At 25.5% G+C, this 25,364-nt stretch overlaps 1 protein-coding gene across 2 annotated transcripts; it reads right to left on the bottom strand.

Moving 5' to 3' along the window:
- Positions 1 to 844: 844 nt before the first annotated feature.
- On the bottom strand, positions 845 to 8,711 carry LOC145838176 (uncharacterized). Of its 2 annotated transcripts, XM_082945733.1 has the most exons (4): positions 8,577 to 8,711; positions 4,682 to 4,974; positions 2,543 to 3,119; positions 845 to 1,985 (listed from the first exon to the last, which is right to left on the bottom strand). In XM_082945733.1, the coding sequence occupies exons 1-4, from the start codon at positions 8,709 to 8,711 to the stop codon at positions 1,941 to 1,943; spliced, it is 1,050 nt and encodes a 349-aa protein (XP_082801859.1). In that variant the 3' UTR covers positions 845 to 1,940. The 2 variants fall into 2 exon arrangements, with proteins under 2 accessions (XP_082801859.1, XP_082801858.1); XM_082945732.1 differs by having other exon boundaries at positions 845 to 3,119.
- Positions 8,712 to 25,364: the final 16,653 nt, after the last annotated feature.

Here is a 25,364-nt window from a genome sequence, read left to right as displayed (position 1 = left end):
TTAAAATCGTTAATTAAAGTTTCAAGTTGTTCTTTATAAGTTTAAATATTTTAGTTGTTTAAATGTCTTTCATATTTGAAAACTTTAATTTTATAAAGTTTATTTAAACTCTAACTAACTGCAAAAAATTTATCAAGTCAAACGCTTTTATTTACTTAAAGTTACAGTCAAGTGTTTTATTTTTGTAATAGTATAGCTTAAGTTTTCAAAACAAAACACATATGCTTAAAGTTTATCATTAAAAACTTTATAGTTTATGAATGATTTTAAAGAGCACTATTTTAAAACTAATAAACTTAAGAAGCTTGTACTTTTTGTAAACATTTGTTTAAATAAAGTCTTGGTCTAGTTTAAACTTATATATATTTAACTTAAAATGTCAGAAAGTATTTACCTGTTAACACTCAACTTGAAACAAAACTGTATACGCAAATGTGGTACATTTTTTTATTTAATTAACACAAAATACAAACTTTTTATTTTTATGAAATTTAGTACAATAGTCAAATTTTTTTTTTAAATTTAAAGTTTTCAAGTTGATACAAACTAAACAAAAATTTAGACAAACTAAAGTATTTTTGAGGTTTTAATTAAACGAAGAGTATTTTAAACAACAAGCCACTTTCAAGATAAAGAAACACAAAATATTCGAAATCTATCCAAAGCTCAACTAGAAATTGTATTTTCAATTAATGATTAACAAACAAAAATAAACTAATTTACATAAAGTTTTTGAATATGTAATTTTTCACAAGGTTTTGCAACTTATTGGAAGATAAAAGTCAAAGTTAAAATTGGTTTTCAAATCATAAATTTCTAGTTAATTTTAAAGGCTGCAGATAAATAAGAATATGTTTTTTATTAAGACCATCATCAAAACAATCGTAAAAACTTTTGAACTAAATCAATTAATTAACTAATTATAAAAAAAATGTTAAATTATATACAACCAGCTACTTTATAACTTAAATTGTTTTAATTATTTTCATAAAAACTTATGTAGCAATATTTTTAAAAAAATTATACATTGATTTAGTTTTAAGTATTTCGTAGAACATTGAAAATCATAGTCAGGTATTATTAACTGACTAAGCTACAGAGTGACACAAAATAAAAAAACAGTCGTAACTTAAAGTTTCACAACTTCCAAAGTTAATCAATATTTTAACAAAAGTTCAGTGACGTCAGCTACTTCCTGTGTTGCAAACAGCTCGAGATTTTAAAGTACACAAAACTTATTTGTTTCAGTGGCACTCACAAAATGTACTTGAATTTAGTTTTTCCGCAATGCAAGCATTTAGATCCGATAGACAAGCATTTCGGCAATTTCATCCGATTTTCTTCCTAGGATCACACCTATTTCTGTTGTAATTGTAGCTCTTACATCAGAGATACTTTAGGGGTCGTTAGTATAGTCCAGGTTAAGGTAGCCCTACATATAAGACTCTTCAGCATAAAATGCTGGTAAGTACGGTGACCACAACTAATCAGTCTGTCAATAAAATTTATTAATTTGATGTTTGGGGGTCGCGTAGTCCTGCTTAAACAGCTAACTACCTTTCTTTATTGACAATATGCTATTCGGAAATTGCTAAGCACATAACAAACACAACAAACCGTTCGTTATTGATTGTCACTAGTCAAAGCTAATTTTTGTCATTTAACCAAAAAGATTAAATTATCTTATGGACTTTGCAAGAAGTTTTTCCCAAGAGTATGTTGTTTAATTTAACCAGACCAAAAAAATGTAAGTAGACTTCTGCCAACAAGTTTCTTAAGTTTTCCAATAGGCCATGCCATCTCAGAAGCCAAATCATATCATTTTTATGGCGTTTATACTTGTTTGACTAGAACAGATTTACTATTTGGAGCGTTATTCAACTTTAGGTTATGAATTTTTATTTTTGTGTCACTCTGTACTTTTTTTACTTGCTGACTTTTCAATTATAGTTATTGAATTTATTTTGATTGTATCCAATAGGTACCTAAAACAATTGATTAAAATTTACTAATATATATAACTTTCATGAGCTCAAAACTGCTTTAAACTAATATCTGTTTTAAAATTTTTTTAAGACAAAAACATAATAAAATGATTATAATTGTTCTAGTAGCGAACATAAAAAACTTTTGTACCATAAAAACATAAAATTTAAAAATATAACAAGGCAGCATGCAGAGTATGTTTTTAGAGACAGTGTTTTTTATAAACGCAAGCTTGAAGCACCAACACAGTTTATTAAATCGGAAAAGAGCTAAAAATTAAACTACTCATATAAAATTTTCTATTTTTTTTTTGTTACTGCTTTAAAACTTTCTTTTTTTTTTAGCTTTGCCCGCTTTTCGAAACTGTCGAGTTGTCGCTTTTAACCGACTTGCTGTTAATCGAGAGGGTAATAACCGGGGGCGAGTTCGCCCTCTTGTGGCTCGTATGCCTGAACCTGGCCGTCTTGGCCCTGCTGCAGCTGCCTTGCTCGACCCTACCCGGATCGTCCTTGTCACAGTCTACGTAAACCATGTTCAAAGACTTTCTGGTACTTACGCGCGATTGGTCCATCCTGGTGGGCGGCGCCGGCTGCGGAATGTTCCTCAGAAACTGACCGTTCATGTGAGGCGGGGACGCGTTCTTGTTCTCGTACCCGATACTGGGCAGGCACTGCTGGTTGCTCTGGTCCATGTTCTTGCCCGGGTCCCCGTACGAATGCGAGGGCAGCAAGAAGTTGGACTGCAAGTGGTTGGCCGGCAACTGGACGTTGTGGTTGTAAAGCTGCTTGCCGTGCAGGTAGTTCAGCTGGTCCTGGCCGCCCCTGAACCTCTGATGCGGGTACTGGTTCACGGGTATGCTGGGCAGGTGCTGGCCGTAGGAGTTGTTCGCCCGCTGCTGGTTGAAGTAGCCCTCGTGCTGGCTCGTCTGAAACGGCTCCTCCTTGCGGTGGTTCCCCTGGGTGAAGGTGCCCGTGGCGGGGTCGAAGGTGATGTGGGGCGCTTGGGCGGGCGGGTCTTCGTGCTTGAGCAGCTGAGAGTTGATGGACAGCAGGACCGGGTCGTTGGCGGCCTGCTGCTGGTTCTTGAACTTGCCCAGGTTCCTCTCCATCTGCTTGATCTGAGTCTCCAAAAACCTGTCAGAGATATTATTTGTAAAAAATTACCGGTTAGATAATTAAACATATTGATTTTAATTTAGTCATATTGAAATGTGAGAGATTGTTGAGTTTACCATCCTGCTTTCACAACTTTTGCAGAGTTTTGCATACAGCTTTAAATAATGTTCTTTGAAAAAATTTTGATATTTATAATAATTACAGCAAATAACCTATGTAATGTACACAACGTTTTTTTAAAAGAATAGTTTTGCTTAATTTTTAAAAGTAGTTTAATTTAAAAGTTTTTGTTGTGATCTTACTTTAAGTATTTAGTTGCTTAACGTAGGTTTTTAATTTGTTTGTGCTTTACAAGCATTTTCATAATGCTATGTCATTTAAAGATTTGTCAATATTTACGAAATAATATAATCACAAGATTCCTTTTTAGTAGTTGTTATAAATTCTAAGAGTTGTATACAATTAATTTATTTCTAATTTTTAACTGTGCACTTTTGATGTAAAAAATCGTTTAATTGAGTTTAAAATATATCAAGCTTAAAAAAATACACTACATAAGCTAAAGTAATCATGACTTAGCTAAAAACATATGTTAGTATTATTTATATGTTATATAATATCTATTACGTTAATAATACGTTTGGGCTAGTATGTTTAAAGGTCATTCTTATTTGCATATTTGCTGATTCAGTAAAAAGAAAGCCTTTTTTCATGTTGTTTTTAATTTTAGTTCTTAAAATTTGTTTTTTAATTATTTTTTAATATTTGTGGGTAAGATGGGTTATAAAAAAAGGGTATAAAAAAATCTTTAAAGAAAAAAGCTAAATTAGCAAATGTGTAAATCCGACTGACCTTAAAGTATACTTTTTATACGTTTGTACATAGATCTTTATAAAAACTATGCCTTTGTTTAAGTTAAAAATTCAAATAAACACTTAGTTTAGCAATTTGCATCTAACAAAAAATTGTTAAAAATATTCAATATCAAGAAAGTTTATAAAAGAAATAAAAGCTGTGTGCATGCTGTAAACAATTTCAACACCTAAGACTAAGTATTAACATGATCGCTTAAAGTTGCATCTAAATAAAAATGCATTTTGTTCAACTTTCGTGATTTTTGTTATCAAACGTTCTTTTTTAATAGTTCTTCAAAAAATTCACAATTGTAACTTGATATCTAAAGCATGAACCTACAACTAATGTAAGTTTAAAAACTTAAGTACATAAACTTCTTTTTTGTTTTACTGTATTAGTTTTTTTCCAGAGGCTATTTATACAGAGCTTAATTTACGTTGCAATAAAAGAACTATTAAGGGTTTACACATAACTGTATTTAAATAACTATTCAAATTTATTTTTATAAATGAAGTAACTATATACTTTTTGTCAATAACATGAAAACTTTATTTTTGTAAGCTTATAAACCTTCTTACAACGAAGTTTTGTGCGACTACAAAACTTTACAACAAACAACAACAAAACAACATCTTTATATTTTTTTCTTCAAAATAAATATTGCTCTGCTAATATGTAAAAAATATTTTATGCACAAAAAACACCAGAGAAAGTTCACTAAAAACCTGCAGCAGATTGAAACGACGCTCTTGATCAGCAGGAACTTGGAGGCCTTGAGCACCTCCTGCAGAGTGTTGGGTTCCAGCTCGAGCCGGGACGTGTACATGAAGTCCAGGATGGCCTTGAAGCTCTCCGCCGACACGTGCCGCAGGAAGATGCCGTCGTTGTCCGTCAACAGCAGGTTCCTGAAGTAGGTGGAGTTGGCCGACAGGACGCACTTGTGCGCCTGAAACCGCCTGTGCTCGACGAGAACTGTGACGTCACAAAGCTTGCCTTCCAGCCGTTGTTTGTTCAGCTCCTACGTCAAAAAATGTTTTCAACATTATAAAGTATTTGGAATATAATATGAATGACAGAAGTTCTAACAAGTTTATGGCATTGTGTTTAAACTTTTCTATTTGAAACAAATTTACAATTAAAACTTATTTTTAAAAGCTTCATACCAGTAGACTAATACAAGATAGCAAGACATATGACAACAAAGTTATGTTTTTAACATCTAGTTATACTACTTTTGTTTTAGTTTGAAACATTAAGAAAAAAACAGACTTGTTCAAGAAATACTGCAGACACTGAATATTTCCTAAGTTTATCTGATGATATGAATATGGTACTTTTAATGTTATTAGGAATTTTATAATTAATTAACCATGCACACTCTTAAGCTAAAAATTAATGATATTTGTTTGCAGTAACTTACTAACAATTCAACTTTGAATGATCGCAAATCGACCCCTTGCTAATCGTTTAAGCACCCAAAATATCAAAGAATTATTGGATTTTTGTGACACCTAGTACTACTTAAAAATTTAGCATTGGGGTCAATTTTCGGTTACTTGAAGTTTGAAAAGAATCGATTTACGCCTACTTAAAACTATAATTAAATTAGTTGAAATTTTGAAAAAAACATGTTTGTGATGTTTTGCACGTATACAATTTTGTAATATTAAAAGTTCAAAAATTTTTTTTTATTAAACAAATTAAATTTAAAGAGAACTAGTTGGCAGACTATATAAAAATACCAACGATTTTTAATGTTCATATAACAACAACTTTATTTAAAAAGTGTGATGTAAAGGTATATATATATAGATATAAAATACCACAGGAAGCAATCACTTTATATCAATTGCACCAACTAAAAATAGTATTAATTGACGACAATAAAAATAATTTTAGGCCATAAAACTTATGAAATTTGCAAATTAAAAGCATAAATAATTTTTTTATATAAGATCCAAAAATCTACCTTATTCAAAAATTAAATAGCTAATATAACTGTAGCCAAAAATTTATCCCAACTTTAAACAATGCTGTAAAATTTTCTAGTCAGAACATAAACTGTCTTTTATTTTAATTTGTCTAAAGTATTTTTTTACAAGTTTTTTATTCAAAAACTGTTAATCTTGTTACATAATTTTTCTTTTTAGTTTTTTAATTAAGTTAGTATGAACAATTGATTATTTTAAACTTTAATTTTAATCAGAAAGGCTATAATATAGCTCATAAATAACTGTCTATTTTTAAAACACAAAGTTTAAAAAAAAAAGGTAAAACTACTAAATATACAAAAATAAAATAAAATAAGCTTTACCTATTAACACAAACAAAAAAAATTCAATATTAAACAACAAAAATTTCACTTAATACTTAAAATAATTTAATTTAGCTTATAAAAAATAATAAAAGTACTAATGTACATACAATAAAATTTATATAAATTTGATAAACTACAAAAAATGCATCATCTTACAAAATTTGTTTGGTTGATAAGTAAGGCTAAACTTATTTAATTTTAAAATTTGTATTGTATTTTTAACAGCTGTTTATTGCATTGAAAATGTCAAATAAATTGATGAAAATTTTGTAAATAGATAGTTTGGTTTATATTTCACTTGACAGTTATTTATGAGCTGTATTATAGCCTTTGTGATTTAAATTAAAGATTTATAAATAATTCGCAAATCAGTCCAGGACACAAGTCAATTGTTTTTAATAGTGATTTTTTCCCTGCATCAGTAGTTACAAAAAATAAATAAACGATGGTTTAAAAATCTACCAGTTTATTGCAACATTTTGTTCAAATTAATTTATACATTGATTTATATTTAAAGATGTATAAGTGTCTTAAGTAGTAGTAAATTGGCTTTTTTTCTGACCCCGGATACGGCTTACTTGATTTCCTAAACTTTAATTTAGAAATACTTTTCAAAATAAACCCTTTGAGTAGCTAAGTATTACGAAACTATAAAAATAGAACTTAATAAATATTTATTTAACGTTTTTCTTTATTTATACATCAGAACTACTTGAATTGTTTTCCATTTATGCTAAAATTATAAGAATTAAAAAGTGTATGAAAAATATTTTTTGAAATAAACCGTTTAGAAATAACAATAAGTGTTAAATAAATAACACATTTAACAAACTAGTACTACAAAAGAGTTTGTTTTTGCTTAAAACATTTGAAAAAAACTCAAATTTTGACAGCTTTAGCGATTACTTTATATAAGTGTATTCAGAAACATGTTTAATTATCTAACCGGAAATTTATAGATTGTTTTAAACTATATAACAGGTTTTGTTTAAATACTGAGCTCTGGTTGAAAAAAACTATATTAAAATAAAAGTATAAGCATTTTTTGTTCCAACGTTTGTTATTCGTAAGCTACAGCAGATTTTGTTGTCTTTTATAATCAAAAACTAAAACGCATAAAAAACTCTGAAAAAAGTCAGGATTATTATGTAAAATAAAATACAGTGGCACTCAAAATGTTTAGTTGCAGTTGGTTGTCTGATATATGCTTAGTTGCCTATCATGAAACTTTGAAAAAATTAAATGTTAACAAAAGCATTGTATAAAATTTTAATTTATTTTAAGTAAATTTTCTAACCTTTCACATTTAAAAAAAAATATTTTTTTATTTAACTATCATATTTTCTTTTGTTCAAAATTTGTATTTTACAGTTTGTCATCTTTTTAATACAGCTTTTTTTTAAATTGGTTGATATTAGTTTATCTAAATAATTTTGCAAAGTACTATAAAATATTTGCAAAAGTTTTCTAAAAAATTACCACAACTTTACGACTTGTTCAATTTTAAAATAATTCTATGTTTATCAAGACTTAACTCTGAAGCATAATTTAATCAAACACTTGTATTTTTATTTTATGTATGCTACACTCCTTTCTGGCTGTTTTACTTTTAGACTTTTGATAAATAGCTAGTTTAGTATCAGGTTGAAAAGTTACCAACTTTAATAAAAAACAATCTATTTTTCAATAATGCCTTAACAGAACTGTTTTTACTGGTGCACAAACAATAGGATTTTTTTCTACTGTTTAATAATTAAAAAATTATGCATTTACCTAAAAAACTTAACATATAAGCTCTTATATTTTAAAAATAAAAGCTTACTATTAAAAGATTTTTTACGAGTACTGATATTTTATATTTAAACAAATGTAATCAAGCTGCTTTAAGTAAATATTTAAATAAGTTTTTTTTCGTTCTTACTACTATGAAGCGATGTACAGTAAGTTTAATATAATTATTGTTGATAAAGCATAAAATAAACTTTAGTTTTGTAAATAATTGCAACTGATCGATAGTATTCTCTTAATAAACAGTTTTACTTAACTGAAATTACTTAAAGAAGGTTGTTTTCACAAGATGTTTTAATTTTGATACAAAAATTTGCTATGAATAATCTTACATACCTAAATAAGTATAATATTGTTATTTGTCTTTGTCGCTTTACACTAAAATATTTTAACACTGTATGTGTGCTTATAGTATAATTTCAACCAAAATTTGCTTTCACATTAGATTAATTTATAAAAACTTATGTGTCAAAAATCTTTATAAGTTCTCTTTTTTCAATCAAACTACAAATAACCTTTAAAACTCCATCAGCGTGAGAAGGTATTCTGAAAACTTTTTTGTTTTGAAGAGTTGATTTCAGCGAATTGGCACAATTTCCACTTTCCTTGCCGTTACTCGAGCTTTTCTTCGATTTGAAATTCTTACTCATTTTAGTTGTTACTGCATTGAAATACTATAAAACTGATTGGAAGTTGTGAAGTAAACACAAGCTAACGAGTGTTTTTCAATTATCGATTAATTTTCGAGTGCTTTCGATCAAAAACCAGCGAAGCCTAAAACTATTTCGTCACTAAAAAATTTTTTTGTGCAGAAATTTTTGTGCTTAATTTGCAACTTTCGTTTTTATAGCATCATCTAATTTAAACTTGCTCAGATGAGTAAACTAAAAATAAAAATAATTAATGTTAATGAACAAAACTGAAATAAGTATCTAAAATAAATATTTTTATGCAAAATTACCATTGATCCAGTATTTTTTCAAGTTCAGTTTGTGCGAGAAAAGCTTATTGAGTGGTAAATTGGTCTTGTTCTTTAAGTAATTTGTGTTTTTTATATACTTAAACTGTAAGAGTTTATTAGAACGCATTTTGTCCGCTAAAAAGGTGAAAAATAATTTTTACTGAAGTTTTTGTAGTTTTTATCTTCAAAAAAAGTTCATAAAGCAGTAACATAGTAATATATCATAATCTAATAACTTTTTTATTTACTTAGTTAAACGAAGCAAAGTAACAGCGTTTGCAACAAGTGCTAAATCACTTTTAATAATGAAACAACTTTTATTTTTAACATTTACAAATGTCACTTCCGAGATAAACTAGAAAAAAGCTATAAAAAAGAAAAGAATTAAGGTTGAATATCCAAAATAATACGCTTAAGGTACTAACAACATATGTTTGTAAATAAAAAAAAATCTAAATCTTTTTTAATAGTCCTGTTCGACAACCATCTCTTAAATTTTAGTAAATTGTACAAAACGTACAAAAAAGTAGCTAATAAAATATTGTTTTCCACACTATATCACTTAAAATATTTTTATCTTAATACGGCTGCACGACTTTTCAGATTCGGACAATTCAAGTTCCGACAATTCAAATTCTTGAAATAAATTGAAAAGGCCACTACTAAAACAGTAACGTATTTTTGTCAAATGTAAAAAATACATATGTAGGTCCTATTAATATCTACAAGCCATTTTTTTATTTATGCAAAACATTAAATGTATTTTGACATATGGCTTAAACAAAGTAAAAAAATAGTTATTTTTAGTAATTTTAAAATAGCTTGAAAAATATTTAAGATTTTGCAAAAATTAAAAAAGTGACTTGTAGATGACATTAAGATCTACGTATGTATTTTTATTTTTTTAAAGTTTTTATTACTTATTGAGATACAGTCTTTTAAATATTTTCTTAAGAATCTAAATTGTCGGAGTTTGAGTTGTCCGAATTTGAATTGTCATCTGACCCTTAATAAAACTACTAAATCATGTTTCTTGTCTGTTTAAATACAAAATACAATACAGCTTAGTTAGTTTCACAACAATTATATATTAAACGATAAAAGCGCTAAAAAGTTTGGTCCAATGACCTAATGTACAAAAAAACTTTCTGGCTGTCAAGTCGTACACCATGGGCACAGTTTAATGATCTTTCCAAGACCAATAGTTGCGAACAAAAACACATAGAGTAAAAATTAAATGTTTAAAGTTATTTCTCGCAAAAAAAAAAATCGATGCACAGTAAAGTGAATTCTATGTGGCTAACTGTGCACAGGTGCACATTAGGGTGCATCCGTTGCCCCAACCTTAGAGTTAAGCTTAGTTTAACTTTTTGTGAGTGGCAAATCACATAAAAAGCAACAGTAAAAAGTAGCTTTCTAGCTTTTACCATCGTTGCGCTAATTACATTTTTCTGAAAACAACCCCTATACAAATTGTATGGGACATTAAAAACTTGACCTTTTAGTTTTTGGTTAAAGTTTTTTTACATGTAGCAACCATCACAAAAACACATTCTACGCGTTTTAAGACGCTTTTAAGAAAATTTGATTGAGTAATTTCTTGATTTTTTGTGCTTTTTAATAATTTTTTGTAAAATTAAAGTGTTTTTTTAAAAAATCAAGAAGTTACTTCATAAAACTTTCTTAAAATCGTCTGAAAACGGGTAGAATATGTTTTTATGATGATTGGTACATGTACAAAAATTCAACCAAAAACTCCAAGGTCAAAGTTTTAATTTCCCATACAATTTACATACGGGTTTTTTTCAGAAAAAATGTAATTAGCGCGACGATGGTAAAAGCTAGGAAGCTAATTTTTCTCTGCAGTCTTTTTATGTGATTTGCCACGCACAAATAGTTAATTTAAGCTCTAATATGTTTTTTTTTTATTTATTAAGGGGCAACAGATGCACCCTAGTGCACAAACTTAGCCAATAATTTATTTCTATCGGCTAGTTTTAATTTCTAAATTATAAAACAACATATAAAAAAATCATTATAAAGCTTTAGAAGTAAATTATCGTTTGTAACTGCATTTATTTTAGCCTTGCTTTAACACTAAGTTCCTTTTAATTTTATCAGTTTAACATTTACTCAATTTAAGAAAAATTTATTTTTAGTTAAAACTGTTTGGTCTTTTTTCAAAAGAAAACATGTACACGTTTAGATTAAAAACTAAAAATAGAAAAATTTTTACTGAGATTGTATGTTTTTTGACTGCATAATTTCACAAAACACTCCTGCTTTACTGACTTTTTGTGGCTAATTTACTACTTACTTCAAATACAATAACTTCTTTGTCTGTCATCTGTTTATATTAAAATATATTTAAAATTTTATAAACCGTTAGTTCATTGGCAACGTAAACAACCTGCAGTTATAACTTTTTATTATAAAACTTTATAAGTTTGCAGCTTTTTAAATTTAGAATACAAATTGTAGAAGTAGAAAATACATCAACTCAATTATCTTCAAGTACAAAACAACAGAAGTTTGTAAAAGTTTTAATGTTGGATTAGCGAAAAATTTTACAGTTTTCTTGAGATAAAAATATATTATTATAGTTTATTGAACGACAAAATAAAAACACTCAAAATATTTGGTCCTACGAACTGGTGCACAAAGAACCTTTCGGTTAACACTTTTAAATATGTTTTGCTTGAAAACTAAACACGAAGACTATAGTGTCAAAAAGTATTTACCAAATACTTATTAAGAGTAGTGTTTATTGAAAGAAAATAAAAAAGTCGTTCAAAATATATAGTCCTAGGACTTGGTCACAAAGAACCTTTCGGTTATCAAGTCACACACAACTTGTATACCTTTTATTATCTTGTCCAGGACAATAGCACCGAATAAAAGATTATCTTATCACTAAAACTACTCAGCTGTTATAAGTTTTTGACATAAAAACAATTTGCTATCGTTTAATACAAATAAACATTTTACTTAGTCACTAGTTACAAGTTTTGTCTTACTTTTAAAATTTCCAATAACCTAAAAACAACTATTTTTCAATTTCTTTACAGCAAATAATATTATGAGATAACTAAACGTTCTAAAAAACTAGTTATTTGAATAAAAAAATAAACAAAAAAAAAGCTTGATTCAAATGCTTTGAAGTACTAAAAAAAATTTTTGTTAATAAATCTATTGATAGTTATTATGGAAAAAGCTCACAAAACAAAAATCTGCTGCTCGTACTTTTAGCTTAACACATACTTTTTAAAACAACTTAAAAAAGTTTTTGTGGTGAAAATTTATTAAAAGGCTCTTAATGTAATAACTAGTATTTAATAATGCTATAAAATACCAAATTTATAACTTTCTTTTGTCTAAAAAGTATAGATTATTGATAAATACAATAATTTAAAATAACTGCAACACATGGGAAGAGTTTTTTTATTGCAAGTGCGGCCCGCGAGCAACTGTTTTCAGGAAAAATGTCTTCCGGGAATATAAGATTCAGGAAAAACTGTCTTCCGGGAATATAAAATTCAGGAAAAATGTCTTCCGGAAATATAAAAGGTTTCCGGAACTTCCTACCATTGCAAAAGATAGATGTTAGACTGGTAAGGTATAAAAACCATTTATTAGCTTTATATGCATAATGATGAAAAACCAGTTCGATTTTTTCAACCAATATGTTTTGATTAAAAAACAAACTTTAAGCTATATTTGAAATTTTAAATGAGAACAGGTGTGAGCAACAAGCAGAAGGCATGCGATGTCTTTTACGCTTGAAAGCAACTTGTCCAAAGAAAATAAAACTGATTTTTTTATGTTGGTTTTAAATTATCTCCAGCTTTTTTTTCGTACAAATTAATGCTAATTAACCTACCATTTCATAAAAATTCTGATCTTCAAGAATTTTTTAATATTTCTATATAATAGTTTCCCAAAACTAATTTCAAAAAAGTCCGGTCCTCCAACTGAAAAGCTATCACAACTAAGTTTGTAAATTGTATTGAATTATCTGGTTTCGTACTAATATACAAAAACACAATTTATAGAAAGTTATAAAATAATATAAGTTTTATGTTTGTAATGAGCAATCAACTAATAACGTTATAGAAGTACTAAATATTTTTACTAAAAGATGTAAAATAGATATAAAAATCTAAATTAAACCAATATGTTCTTAAATTAACGAGCATAAAGTTAATTTTATAGACAAATTTATAAATTTTTCAAAAAACATAAAACTTTAAAGTCAATTATTTTTCTTATCTTAAAAGCTGTCTAAAAATTTTTTTTTTATCTTAGAGAACGCACCTTTGTCTTTAATTTAAGAAAAAAAAATTTGGTTTAGGGTTTGAATTATTTCATGGGGTCCCTCCAAAAATAAAGGGTTTTTTTTCTTTTTTTTTCATTCAAATTGCATTATAACCAAAAATAAATTCTTTTTTTAAATATTTTTTTTTGATTTCCCTTAGTTTGCATGTTATTTAAACTCTTAAATAGTTATTTTATAAATAATGTTAATGTCTTTTACGATTTGGCCCCAAAACAAAATGATGTATATTACACTATCATTTGCCTTGGCCGTTTCCTAGATAAAAAATTGATAAAAGGAAAAAAACGATAAATAAGAATGTAAATTACAACAAATTTAAATAAACTATAATAATTTAATTAAATTTGTTGTAATTCACATTCTTATTAATCGTTTTTTTCCTTTTATCAATTTTTTATCTAGGAAACGGCCAAGGCAAATGATAGTGTAATATACATCATTTTGTTTTGGGGCCAAATCGTAAAAGATATTAACATTATTTATAAAATAACTATTTAAGAGTTTAAATAACATGCAAACTAAGGGAAATCAAAAAAAAGATATTTAAAAAAAAAAATTATTTTTGGTTATAATGCAATTTGAATAAAAAAAAAGAAAAAAAACCCTTTATTTTTGAAGGGACCCCATGAAATAATTCAAACCCTAAACCAAAATTTTTTTTTCTTAAATTAAAGACAAAGGTGCGTTCTCTAAGATAAAAAAAAATTTTTTAGATAGCTTTTAAGATAAGGAAAATAATTGACATTAAAGTTTTATGTTTTTTGAAAAATTTATAAATTTGTCTATAAAATTAACTTTATGCTCGTCTTAAATTATTGTAAATTCTTAAATAACTTAGTTATCAACAGTAGTGCTAAATTAAAACTGTCATTTAGTAAAATACAAAATTTCAAGTTATTTCTAAAATATTAGCATATGCTATTAGTGTAAGAACTTTTGAAAAGTTTATTATATAAATGTAAACATTTTACTTTTTTTAACCCAAAATAGAACAGTATTTTTTTTTTTTTAAATAAACAAAAAGCTAGTGCGGAATTTTATTTGATAATTTCACTTAGAATTTTAGAAAGTTCAGTTAAAATAATATATACACCATTAAACCACTAAAGTAATCACCAAAAGGTAAACCATTTACTAGTATTTAATTATTTTTTCTTTTTATCTAGATGTTAAAAAAAAAACATAGTTCTTTTTTTCAAAGTGTAAAAAACTAAATGTTTAAAATTGTTTAATGATGACAGAAAAAATACCATTATATTTAAATCAGAATTATTCTTTTTACAATGGAATAAAATACGTTTGCAGTTTCAAGTTTTTCTCATTCAGTAGTAAAGTACTACTCATATTGAAAGTTAAAACTTAATTATTGAAGAAAGATAAGAAGTGTTTACATTTAAAGTATTATGTATGTATTTTTATAAGATGTTTCTAAGTTATAATTTTGTTTAAAAACTTTACAGTTTTAAATACTCTTAAAAATAGCTAATATTAAAATGTTGAGACCTTAGCTTAGCACAAAACATCATCAACATTTTGTTTATTAAACGACAAATAAACGCTCAAAGTGTTTGGTCCCAGGACCTGGTGCACGAAAAACTTTTTGGTTATCGAGTGCCACACCACTTAAATAACTTTATTATTATATCACGGGACATAATTTAACTTATTGTTTGTTTTAAAACTGTATTTAATCTGAAACTTTGTCAGCAAAGCTAAACTTATTTTTTCAAATTAATTTTAGAAAAAAGTGATTCAAAACCAGTAAAATGCATCTTTTTATTAAAAAAAAGTGTTTCATAGGCTATAAATGAGATAAACTTCTGTTTTATTAGTTTTATTTAATAGTAAATTCCATAAACAGACAAAGAACACAAAAAGTAAAAATTAAGTTAACCTTATAGACAATTTTTATGGAAACTTTTACCTTTATCAAGTTTCCAAACTATCATAATGTACTGGAAATAATTGTTTAAAAATGTGGATTACAAGTGTAATATACACCTATAGAGAATTAGAACTAATTGGCTGAGAGTCTTGATGTATTACTTACTTTTCATGCATGTATAATATCATTTACAAGTTATTAAGAAACATATTTTAATACTTTTCGCTGTATTGCACTTAAGTAAAACAGTTTAACAAATTTTTGTAAAGAATTATAACTATATTAATAAAAAGCAAACAAAATACTAATTAAATTAGTTAAAAAAAATTAAGAATAAAGCTACTTTTTTCTTATATATTTTTAAAAAATAAATATATTTTGCGAAACTTATAAAAATAATTACTGCTAATTCAATTAGACAGTTATAAGCAGCACTTTCAAATTTTAAGATTATATTTGAAAATAAAGTTTAAATACACTAGTTTAATTTGAAGGGAAAACAAGATTTATCAATTTAGTTCCATTTAAGTTAAATAGGTAGATAAAAAAAATTTTTTAATATAAAATGTTCTATTGTTTTAAGTAGTTTTATAACTTTAATCTAAAAGTAAAACACTTTTCTTGAGCTCTTGAAAAAAAAACGCCCACTAAAATACTTAAGTAACAGTCTAATAAGGCTTATAAGTTTAATTGTTATTACTGAAGTTGTCTACAAGTAAATTGATAAAGATTGTTAGCTTCAAAATTGAAACTATTGTATAGATGATTCTGTTCATGTAGTTTATTTATTTTTGAATTGTGTCTATAATTACTAAAAAAACTTTAGCACATATTCAATTTTTTAACTATTACTGATTATTTTCTTGGTTTTTTTCTTAAAGGATGCTAAATAGTTATTGTGTTATTTTTAGAAAGCCGATTAACATAAAAGACACATTAAAGAACTTTTAATGAACTAAGTATTTTGAAGTATGTATACACAATTTTTTTATTGAAAAAGTAAAACTATTTATTTATATATTTTTTTGATTAATAAGCGTGTAGAAGTCAATGTGTTTGTTTTTCTCCTGTAAAACCTGTAAAAAATAGAAAGTATTTCTATGCACTAATTTTATTTTTATTAGTGTGCGGTCAGTGGTGTATATATTCAAAGTAAATATTGTACGCGGAAAAATATTTCGCTTTGAGTATGAAAAAACTAAAACACTTTTAGAAATGTTATTGTTGTAGTTTGCTTTCACAATAGAAATTGAAATTTCAAAAAAAAGTTAATGCAAACTTTATATGTATGTGTAAACTACAACTAAATAGGTTGTAATGAATTAATAAAAATTTATTTTAGATTGTTAAAATATCTTTTCAACTAATATTGTATATTTTAACTAGAATTAAAGAATGGAACTACAGCTTACAAACGTGACTGGCCAGTGGCCATATACTTATAAATTTTATTTACTGTTTTTTCAACTTTTTTGATATCATTCATGGAAAAGTTTTGTGTTTGTTATATTTTTTTATAATATAGCTGTTCTACATAAACGTATCATTTATTTCTTAATGTTAAAATTGTAGTGCTTTGTAATCAGTTTTATGACTTAATTGTTTGTAAATGTAATTTTAGAAGTACCTTATTTAAAATCTCAAGTTTTTAAATCGCAGCTACAAGCTTAAATGCCTTTCTCAACAACTTGTAACTTGATCATGCTCTATGATGCGATGCGAGCATTGTCTCATTTCCTTTTCTTTTTAGACTGCTGTTTCAAAACAAGCAGAACTAACAAAGCTACAAATTCGCCCAATGACATTTATTTATTATTTTTCTACAATAAATTTTATAATTATTATAAAAGACTGTATAAAAAATAAGAAATATACAAACTCTTTGTAATATAGATAATTAACATATCATACTCAAAATTTATGAAGTGTTTTACTAACTTTCTGTACCACCTGAGCTCTTCTATAGACCTTAAACCAAAATAATTTTGGCGCCTGTGTTTGGTTTAGGTAAGTTAACAAAATTTTTGCTACCAATAAAAACTGAGTAAAACTATAAGTAACCAAAAAAAAAAATCCCAACCTATACTACTTAAAAATTTTAAAGTTAAAATTATTTAATTTTTAACTTATTTTTTCTTAATGGTTTTATACATTTTATTGTATTAAATTTATTGTAGTTTAAGATTGTTCACTTTCATTATATTTGAATATATGGTTTTGAAAACTATCTTAGTGAAACACTGCAAGATAAAAACCCATGGCTGACACATATACAAAAAGCTTTTGTAAAAATTTTCTATAGCAGTTTGTAATTTAATTCACAGGTATTAAAAAAATTAGTATTTAATGGATCAAATATATATAGACATTTTTTAAACTTTTTCAAACAACTATGGTATTTTTTAAAGTTAATAATCAATATGTGCATTAAATGTTAAAGATAAACTTGCAAAAAAAAAAAAAACTCATACTTAAGGTATCTAACTTTAACAAGTCTTTGTGTCTTTAAGACTTTTAAAGTTTACTAACTTTGAATTAAAAGTTATAGTTTGTTTTAAAAATTCTGGTATTTAAAAATTGTATTAAAATTATTGGGTTGAAGATCTTGCCTGAAATGAATATTTTGACCTGAAAACATTTTTATTAAAATTTGGATTCTAGTGCATAGTAAAGATTAATAAATGACTCTTACATTACAATTTACTCTAAAAAAGTTATTTTATACTCATTATATTATATACTCATATAAGTGAATTTTTAGAAACTATCTTTGCCTGCATAGACTTTATTTGTAAACCTTACCAGCATGAATACAATATTCCCACCCCTATATATTCAGATAAAAACAGATCATATCATTTCAACAAATTATGCTATATTGGCCACATCATTTTGTGTTTACATTACAAATTTTTCATTCAACTAAAAGTTTTAATTTTTTTTTAATTTAAATTATATTAGTTATTAAAAGAGTGTAATTTAGGGATGCCAAAAAACCTGGAATCCTGAAAAGCCTGGAATTTGACAATTTAGGCAAAAAAACTTGGAAAATCCTGAAATTTTGAACAAAAATAACCAAAAAAAAAACCTGGAATTTTTAAAGATTTTAATATGTTCAGTAGTAAAATTTCAATTTCACCCAAAAAAATCTATCATATAGATAAAAAAAAATTTGTCATCATCAAAAATTTTTTATTAAATAACACATTTAAAGTAGCTTTATAGTATATTTTGAATGTTTTTATACCATTTAACACAGTTTCTTATCTTAAACTTAACTATAAAAAAAATCTAAAAATGTTTACTTTTAAAAACCTGGAGGAAATTTTGAAACCCTGGAGAAAATTAAAAAAAGACATTTGGCAACCCTGATTAGTCTTACATTTAGATATAAATTTCAATTACAAAAGTTGAAATGACTCTATGATAATATCAAAGGCCTAACATTATTAGAGTATCTTTAAAACATATGATGAATGTATGTTAACTTTTAGTTAATATGACAATTTTTTAAAGGCACTTAATGGATTATTGTTAATAGTTGAAATGGTATGACTTATAATTAATTTCTTAAGTATAAAAACTGGAAACAGGGTATATTTGAATAAAAACAGATCATAGCATTCCAACTAATTAAGTTTCAACTATTAACCACATCAATTTAGGTTTAAATTCAGGGTTGCCAAAAATATGGAATCCTGGAAAACTTGATATTTGACAATTCAGACTAAAAAACCTGGTATTTGAGAAAATTTGAAAAAAAATCACAAAAAAACCTGGAATTATGAACAAAAATTGCTAAAATACCTGAAAAAACCTGGGATTTTAAACAACTTTTACATATTAAATTGTAAAATTTCAATTTGAAAAAAAAATTTATTGAATAGAAAAAGTTTATTGAAATTATCAAAAATTAAATTTATTAAAAAACACATATAAAGAAATTTAATATTTCTTTTCAATGTTGTTATACTATTTAACATAGTTTTTACCTTAAACCTAAACTAAAAATAGACCCTAAAACATATAACTTTAAAAACCTGGAAGGAATTTTGAAAACTTAAAGAAAAATTGCGAAAAATGTTTGGCAACCTTGTTACATTACAAATTTTTCATTAAACTAAAACCTTCAATTTTTTATATTTAAATGAATTTAGTTATTGAATAAGTGTTAGTAATAGTCTTAAATTTAATTGTAATTTAAATTACAAAAGTTGAAATGGCACTCTAAGAGTATTCAAGGATTTTAGTCTAGTAGTATTAGAGTATCTTTAAAATATAAAATGAAAATATATTACCTTTTAATTAATATGACAAGTTTTTAACAGCACTAAAGTGCTGTGGTTGATTCTTTATACTTGAAATGGTATGATTTATAATCAAGTATGAAAACTGGAAACAAAGTTGCCACACACTCAGGGCTACTTAAGATATTTTAAAATATCTGAAAAACTCAGGTTGATCAAGGCTAGGTCTTTTTTTGCAAAATCAGGCTGGTTAAGTTGTTATCCTATATCTCAGGCTAATTTTATGTCTTAAATTTTTTTTTATAAAAAATTCTTTTTTAAGGGCATTAGGAAAGTCCTACACTTTTTTTTACACAAATTGCTATTGATAGCAAGTATGAACTTTAAGTGAGTTTTTTACAATATTAAAGTTTTCATCATTTACTGAAATATGTTTTTGTAAAAATCTTTTTAAAAACTTACAATTTTACTAAATATTTCAAGCTAGAGACCTCAAGATTTTAGAAAGTGTTCCATGCAACATTTAAATACAAATAAAATACAAACTTTATGACCACAAAAAGAAATAAGGTTTATTTTTTGTAAAAAAATGGTTGAAAATTCCAACAGATTGATCTAAATTTTATAAAGATTATATTGTGAAATTTTTAAGAAATTGTTCAAAAATTACAGATGTAATACATATTTTTAGTGAAATTCACTTTTATGCCTTCTATAAAGGACCTATGAAACTCTCAAACTTAATTTGGTTATATCTTTAAGTTATTTTAAATTTAAAAAATGATATAATTAACTGGTATTTTTTTTATATGTGTCAACCTCAGGGCTTTGGTCTTGCCATATTCAACTCAGAGTTTTCAAAGCCATCATTAGGATCGCTACGCAATCAGGCCCCATTATTTATGTAAGAAAAAAGAGTAAAAAAGGATCAATTTTCCCTTATGTGACCTTTAGTATTTCTGTTACACTTATGCAGTGTTTTTTAAAGAATTAAAAAAATATATTTTAATGTATTTTTATATAACTATTCAAAATATAAATTTAAGCGTTTTTGTTGTTGTCCTGTTTAATAAACTTTAGCTTGAAGTTTACTTCCATCTTTAAAATAAAAACAGTAATATTTTAGTATATATTTAGTTTATCTAATAAAAAGATTAAGTTGCGTATCTTTAAGTAAACATTTTTATTGCATTACTTGCATAACTTGCAAAATTTAAACTCATGTGTTCTCAATTTAATCCAATCAGAAGTTTGAACTGTTTGTATAGTAAATATTTACGTTGAGTCTTGTGTGCCCTTGTGCTTTATGATGCACAAATTGTAGAGAGAAGGGTTAAAATAAACAGTATAGTGTTATTCATATTTATTATAAGAAAATCTGTGGAGCATGTGGTGTACATAATTAGTATAAGGATACAAAAAGTATTTTTTTCCACAAATTAAATGTTACAAATGATAAAGTTTATTTTAACTTTAAAACTTTTCTCATGCATTTTATGTGTTAAAATTATAATTTTATGTAGTATAAAGATTTTTATAAAACACAGGTGTATTAGAAATAATTGTAATAGAAATTAAAATAGGTTAGCTCTTTTTTTGTTTTACAAATATTTTTTCTCTAAACAAAGTTTGTAGCTGAAGCCTATTTATTCCAATTTTTTTAAACCTTGTATAAAGTACTTTAAATCCAGGTCAATTGGTTACAGGATGACTCAGGCTGATTTCTATCCAGAATCTCAGGCTAGTTTTTCAAACTTTAAGTATTTATTTTTTATTCAATTTGAAGTTTTTTTGTTGTTATATTTTTAAATATTTTAAGTCATCAAGTTTGTTTAACAGCATTTTTTTAGTTTCTGGCTTTTTTTTCATAAAACAAGACATTCTTAAGATTTGTTTAATTCTGGCTGGTTTTTTATCTCAAAGAGTGGCAACTCTGAAGTTAAAAAATCAAGGCAATAGGGTGTAAGTGAGGATAACATTTTTTTTTGTAATAATTGACATTGGTTCTTACATAAAAGCTTAAAAATGAACTAAAAATAGATATTTATAGAAAAATTGTTTTGAAGTTAGTTCAATTTTATTATATGTTATTATTACAATTGTCTATTCTATTATTTTTAATTTTTCTCAAAAACTTAGAAATCCTAAAAAATATCTATATACTCTCTTTTTTTGAGATAAGGACCTCAAATTTCCAATAAATTAAAAAAAGTTTAAAAAACAATTTCAGACTAAAAATGCAATAAAATAAATTTTTTCCTTATTTTTTTTCCTGTTGAAATAATTAGTTATTAACAATGAACTAACTGTAAAAGTTTGAAATAAGGTACTAAAACTATAAAAACTTAAATCAACTTGTAAAAAAGGTTGACCCTCATGACCTTAATCAATATCAGGCACATACACCTAATAATTTTTATTTATTTGCCTTATGTTTTATTTTTAAGAAGCTTTTATAGGGTTGCCTAACAGGTCAGTTTAGCCACTATTCAAAAAGTCTAAATTAGTTCTAAAATTTCTAAATTTTAATTTCTATAAATCTCTAAGCTGATGATTTTTATTTTGAAAGTCATCAGTTGAGTTAAAAAACTGCTGATATATATTTTAGCTTCTCTTAATTTGTATTTTATATGGATTAATGCAGGGTTGCCACTTTACCTGGAAAAACCTTGAAAAACCTGGAATTTGTTAATAAAAAAAAAACCTGGAAAAACCTGGAATTTGAGAAATTTAAAAAAAAACTGGAAAAACCTGAAATTTTGAACAGAAATCACTAAAAAAAAAATGGAAAAACCTGGAATTTTTCACGTGTTCAGTTGTAAAATTTTGATTTGACTCAAAAAATCTATTATATAAATAAAAAATTTTTGTCATCATCAAATATTTTTCTTAGTAAAAATCATATTTTAATTAGCTTTACAGTATCTTTTCAATGTTTTTATATTATTTAACACAGTTTCTTATCTAAACTTCAATTTCTTCCAAAACTGTTAAGTACAATTTTATGAGGTTAACAAAGTGTGTTAACAACAAATGGATCTTTCTGGATTTATTAAAATTTTTCCTTACAAAACTATTTATTTACACCAAACTTAATAGTTGCTTAATAGAAGCATGAGTTGAAAGTGGCAGTTTGTCAAAAAAAAAACGTAACAACGTTATTTTCTTCTTAACATTTTGATTTGAATTTGTGATATTTGATATTTGTGTGGGTGTTACTTAAGATATTTGCTAACCATAATAAACCAGTTGTATAGTAAATTGGTTTAGTGATTGTATAGTAATTGCAAGATCTATTTTTAGTATCTGGTTATAGCTTGTTTTGATGGTACACTTTTGCACTTCAAGTTTAAGAAAATTTTCCTCAATGACCAACAATCTAAAGTTGCAATGTATCGAGTTTATTATGTTTAAAGTATAGTATTTATTAAAAATATAGTTTATGTTGATACTGTATATATTTAGTCTTGTAAATTTTTAATAAATTAAAAAAAAACACATTGTGATTTTTTATATAATATCTCTTTTTAGCAAATACGTTTATCTTTTCTATCTTTTGAATATAATAGTTGACAATTTTTAAGCACATTTTTAAATTGGAGTAAAATTTTTGTAAACAATTAATAAACTTTTATTCTTACTATTTGTTAGTTTTCTGAAATGTTAGTCTTTATACTAAAAAGAAAACCTTTTCCTGATTTTGTTTAATAAGCTGAAAAATTTAGTGATAATTTGTTCTAAAGCTTAAACAATGTTTGCAATTTCAATAATTGGTGTAGAAAAATTAAACTTTGACTGTATTTTGAAAAGTTTTAAGCAAATTCTACTAAAATCAGGGTTGCCACTTTACCTGTAAACCTGGTAAAACCTGGAATTCAACAATTTATGAAAAAATAACCTGGAAAAACCTGGAATTGGAGAAATTTTGGAAAAAATATGAAAAAACCTAGAATTTTTAATAATATAAACATTTTGAGTAGAAAAATTTCGATTTGACACTAGAAATCTATCATATAGGTAAGATTTTTTGTCATCATCAAAAATTTTTTTTATTACTAAACACGTTTAAAGTAACTCTTAAGTATCTTTTCAATGTTTTTATACTATTTAACACAGTTTCTTATAAAGAAATAAACTTAAAACTAAAAATAGACCCAAAAATGTGTACTTTTGAAAACCTAGAAAAAAATTTGAAAAAATGAGTGGCAACCCTGTAAAATATATTATTCTAATAACTTTGCATGTGTTTTACAAAATTTTATAAACTCAAGTTGCCTTTGTTTATAAGTCTAAAAGTCACATTTTCTTTACTAGTTGTTTTTCAATTTATACAACTACTAAATGTCAAAGCTAAACATTTTTAACAGAGTTATAGATGTACGTTTTTAGAAGTGTGTTTATTACAAGCTGATTAGTGTTGTGAAATTGATTTTTGTTGTTGGATAGTTTTAACTGTTTTATAAAGTTAAAGAAATTAATAGTAAACAACAGTTGTACAAAATTTAGTTAAGAACGCTAAAAACTTACTACAATTAAATAAAATATTAAAGATAAGTTTTGTAGTAGATAAACAATAACAAACTGATTAATTAATATAAAGCTGGCATGTTTAATTTGTGTTTTCAAATTTATGTTAGTTTATAAACAGTGTAACACTAGTGTTTGTAAGTGTTCTTGATTAGTTATAATTCATTAGTTTTAACTGTTTTAAGTTTGCTACCATTTAAAAACAATTGTTTATATATTAAATAAAGTATTGCTTTATAAAAAACAGAACTCTTTAAATTGTTTTTAAATTGTTTTTTTTTTAAAGTGCATGTGTTTAGTTTTTTTATTTTTTTTGTTATTTTTTTAACTGAAGTTAAATGTTGCTTTTTAAATAATGCTCAAAAATTATACAAAATTGTTTGTATGATTTAGTTTGTGTGCACAAAAACTATTTTACTGTGCATTAAATTTTCAATTAGTAATAAACATATTTTTTACAAGCTAAATTTCAAGTTTTTTTAATTTTTGAAGGCTATTCTATCCAAATTTCTAAAGAAGTTCTGTACAATTTTTGAAATATGCTATATTAACACAGAAATAAAACCAAATAAAAAGTAGATTTTACAAGAAAAGAATTTTAATAAATTTTTTAATAGTCTAAGGGCACAAATTATTAAATTTTAGAAACAACTGTTATGAAAAAGTATCCTTTTTAGTTGAAAGAAATATTTATTGATTATAATTAAGCTATAAAAATAATCAAAAGTTATTTTAAAGAACATAAAAGCTTTTAATTATCAGAGAATAAGAATAGGAAGTATACTTATGATTGGAATGATAATTATGCAAAAAAATGTTAAATTTTTTTTTATGTAATCTATTGATTTTTTTTTTCCACTAATGTCGTCCATATTAATCGTAAGAGAAAAGTTTTATTTGTTTTAGTTAACAAAGGCAACTTTAAATAAATCTTATATTATGTTTTTAAATTAATGTCCCAAATTTTTGTGTGTGTTTTATTAAAGTTTTCTTGTATTGAATTTCTAATATAGGTCACATTCATTTACAATTTTTTATAAAAAAAAAGTTTCATTTAAACATTTGTTGATACAAGCTTCTGTTCAAAATTTGTTTTATTTCTATTGACAATTTTAAGCATGCTTTCAAATTGAAGAATAACTTTTATATTTTATGTGAACTTTTTTAGTTTTTTGAAATATTAGTCTTATATTTTGCAAAGTCAAAGTATTTAAAATAAAGTATATATAAGCTAATATAAAAATTCACAGACGAAAATTTAAGTAGTTGCATGTTGAAAATAGCTGATTTTTAAAATAAAAGTAAATTAAAATGTTATTTAATATTTCCTTAACAGTAATTTGATAT

This window comes from Thalia democratica, chromosome 6, assembly GCF_965202585.1.
Source record: "Thalia democratica chromosome 6, ktThaDemo2.hap1.1, whole genome shotgun sequence".
In the NCBI taxonomy this organism is placed as follows: Eukaryota; Metazoa; Chordata; class Thaliacea; order Salpida; family Salpidae; genus Thalia; species Thalia democratica.
This window is presented reverse-complemented; position numbering and strand designations above follow the sequence as displayed.